Source organism: Balaenoptera acutorostrata, chromosome 9 (assembly GCF_949987535.1).
Source record: "Balaenoptera acutorostrata chromosome 9, mBalAcu1.1, whole genome shotgun sequence".
NCBI classification, from domain to species: domain Eukaryota; kingdom Metazoa; phylum Chordata; class Mammalia; order Artiodactyla; family Balaenopteridae; genus Balaenoptera; species Balaenoptera acutorostrata.
This window is the reverse complement of record NC_080072.1, coordinates 72,511,874-72,514,787: the sequence shown is the minus strand read 5'-3', so window position 1 is coordinate 72,514,787 and position 2,914 is coordinate 72,511,874. Positions and strand designations below refer to the sequence as shown.

At 58.0% G+C, this 2,914-nt stretch overlaps 1 protein-coding gene across 1 annotated transcript; it reads right to left on the bottom strand.

The window, feature by feature from the left end:
- Positions 1 to 383: 383 nt before the first annotated feature.
- On the bottom strand, positions 384 to 2,420 carry IZUMO1R (IZUMO1 receptor, JUNO). Its single transcript, XM_028168430.2, has 5 exons — positions 2,283 to 2,420; positions 1,336 to 1,548; positions 1,198 to 1,200; positions 787 to 922; positions 384 to 652 (listed from the first exon to the last, which is right to left on the bottom strand). The coding sequence occupies exons 1-5, from the start codon at positions 2,418 to 2,420 to the stop codon at positions 384 to 386; spliced, it is 759 nt and encodes a 252-aa protein (XP_028024231.1).
- Between the last annotated feature and the right edge of the window lie 494 nt (positions 2,421 to 2,914).

Below are 2,914 nucleotides of genomic sequence, written 5' to 3'. Positions count from 1 at the left end.
AGCTAGGACCGAGTGGGTCAGGCAGAAGGAAAGGTCGACTGCTGTTTTGTTGGAGACACCGTCGTGGGAGGGGAGGCCAGAGCAGTCACCCTCAGCTCTACTGGGTAGGGGGTGGGCGTGCACTGGATGAGAAGGGCCTGGAGTCCCACCTCAGAGTCCCCCATCCTTAAGACAGGAGGGGATGGTCACCTGTGGCTTCCCAGCCCCCAGCTGCCTTCCAGGCCAGGAAGGTGGAGCAGAGCAGAACCAAACGTGGGAGGCTCAGGCACCAGCCCCCAGCCTGTGCTGCTCATTTCGGGAAGGTGCTAAGGAAGGAGGCTGCCATGGCCGGGCCTGGCCCACAGCTGGGGGAACGCAGGCGTGTGTGGAAGGAGGAGGGACTCTCAGGAAAGAAGCAGCAGGAACAGAGAGAAAGCCAGGAGCGTGTCAGAGAGCTCCCAGGATGGGGCAGGGCTGGCGAAGAGGCGGGCCACGGCCACGTTGGGGTTGCCCCCAGCAGGCTTGAACCACTTCTGCAGACACCGCCCGCTGGTCCTATGCTCCGGGCTTGCCTTGAAGGAGTTGCTCCAGATCTTCTCACATAGGTCAGCCGGGGTGGGGAAGTAATGCAGGAAAGGGTGACAGAGGGCTCTGGCAGGGCAGCGGGGCTTCCCTGAGGGGAGATCCAGGCACGGACAACTTACCCGCTCCTGTCCTCACATCCCCATCATTTGCCCCCGGGGGAGCGGAGGGCTTGCACCTGCCCTCGGGTGGGGGGCCTCCCGGGCCCTGCCTAGCATCACTCACCCCGACTCCAGGTCCAGCCACCGTGCCAGTTGGATTTGCAGGTGTAGGATGTGCGGCAGTCGGCCCACCACTGCTCGCAGTCTTCCCGGCACAGGGGCGCGTCCAGAATCCGCTCTGCCCGCCCACTCGGGTCCAGCTGGGTGCGGGCATAGCAAGAGGCAAGAATTATAATAGCACCAATCTGAGGACTATCAATAGCTACAATGGAACTTGGGTCAGGTACCATCAGAACATATTCTCTTACGAAGTCACTAAATATTATTTTACAAATGAGAATACTGAGGCTGAGTTAAATAGTTTGTACACAGCTCTGTTCCTACAAACAGAAGATGTGACTCAAATAGTCCCTCCATCCCGCTGTTCTCCTGTGACCACTCTCCATGCATGCCGTTCTCTAGGGCCAGAGGTGACCTCCTCTCCATCTTTGTCCCCCACAGCGGCCTCTGACTCGGCTCTTGTCCATAGGGGGACAGCATCTCCTGTTCCTGCTAGCAGCCTGGAGCTCAGGCTCTTATGAACAGGGCATTGATGGACGTGTCTCCTGCCCACCCACCCCAGCCCATTTCTCCCCACCCGCTGGATCCAAGGCCCCAGGTTGGGAGAGCACTCGTAGAAGCAGATGGCCTGGAGGAAGTGCTTCTGACAGTCCGGCATCATCAACCCGCAGTGAACCAAGCTGAAGTTGTAGAGCAGGGACACATCCAGGTGGGCTTCCCAGCTCGTGTTGGCCGTGCAGCAGGCACTGTCCTTCCAGGGGATGCACTGAAAGTGGATGAAGAAGCAAAAGGCGTGGGGAGGAGGGGCAGAGGGTTGATGAGTGTCTGGGCCAGAAAGGTAAAAATGTCCCCTAGAAGAGGACCCAGCAAGTGGGATGCCTTTAGGCCAGCGACCCCTGGATAGAAGGAATGCCGATAAATTGTCAATATTCACACCCAGAGGGCGCCTGCACACTGGCCTCCCCGCAACAGACTGTGAGTCCCCTAGGAACGGGGCTTTCAAGGTGTCAGATCCTGGGGGGGCGGTAGCAGGGTTGTCCCCAAGACCCAGGGGAATGTGGGGTTGCACTGGGGCAGGGCACGTGCAGCTGAGAAGGGCTCATAGGTACATGCCAGCCCTGCTTGTCCTCCCTGCTCCCTGTCAATTGCCTTTAGGGACTTGGGGAGGGGTCCCTTAAGTCTTATTTTTTTCCAGGGCCTGCTGGTGGGAGGGCAGAAGAGGGGGACCTTGCTTCATGGAATCTAGGCTGAATATCTATGAGTCTCCGGGATCATCATCTGCCCCTGCTCAGAGTGGCCGTGCAGCTCAGGGATGGAAATTGTAAATCATTTGGCAATTAGCCCCCCCCACTTCCAGTGGCCTTTGCCGAAACCCAACCTAGGGAACCAAACGAGTCAAGATGGATAGGGGTTCAGAAGCCATCTCGGCCTTTGTGTCCCTTCCCCGACCTAAGAAGCCTCCACCCACCCTGCACCCCATGCCAGTTCTGGCTTCCGTACCTCCTCATAGAGCTTGGCCTCCGGGCTGGGCTCTGGCTTGTGGGGCTTGGCGTTCATGCAGATGTTGAGCAGCTCGCGCCCAGCCCACATGGGTGGGACTGCCCACAGCCCCAGCAGGAGCTGCCACCAACACCCCATGGCCTGCTGCAGAGAGGAGCTCCGCCTGTGATGGAGAGGACACCTCAATCCACGCCCTCCATCATCCCTGGGAGCAGGCATGGGCTTCAAGCCTCCCTCAAGCGACCATGATACTTTGGCTGCTTCTAGAACCTTTATCAGAGGCAGCGTCATAAAATATCCAGTGAGGTCTGACACTCACCCCTAACAACCTACACATGCAGAAACTGAGGCCAGGGAGGGGAAGAGATCAGCCCCAAGGTGAAGGAGGGTCACGGGTAGAACAGTTCTAGCTTTCCCTGGGGGAACTTTCCCTGGCCCTTGTCCACTCAGAGGCAGACCTTCTAACTCAGTGACATATGGGCTGGGAATTCAGAGCTTTGATCTTGAGTAACTGAACAAAGGCTCAGTAACCAGATTCTACATGGGGCCAAAGGTGCAGTGGGATTGGGTAGTGTGACAAATGCAATCCTTACCCCATAGAGTGCCAACCCTAACGCTAACTCCAGCCCCTC

Coding starts and splice junctions, on each gene's coding strand:
- IZUMO1R (XM_028168430.2), bottom strand. CDS start 2,420: ATGGGGTGTTGGTGGCAGCTCCTGCTGGGGCTGTGGGCAGTCCCACCC. Junction 1,549..2,282: donor AGGCCAAGCTCTATGAGGAG/GTACGGAAGCCA, acceptor ATCCACTTTCAG/TGCATCCCCTGGAAGGACAG. Junction 653..786: donor TGGCTGGACCTGGAGTCGGG/GTGAGTGATGCT, acceptor ATCTCCCCTCAG/GGAAGCCCCGCTGCCCTGCC.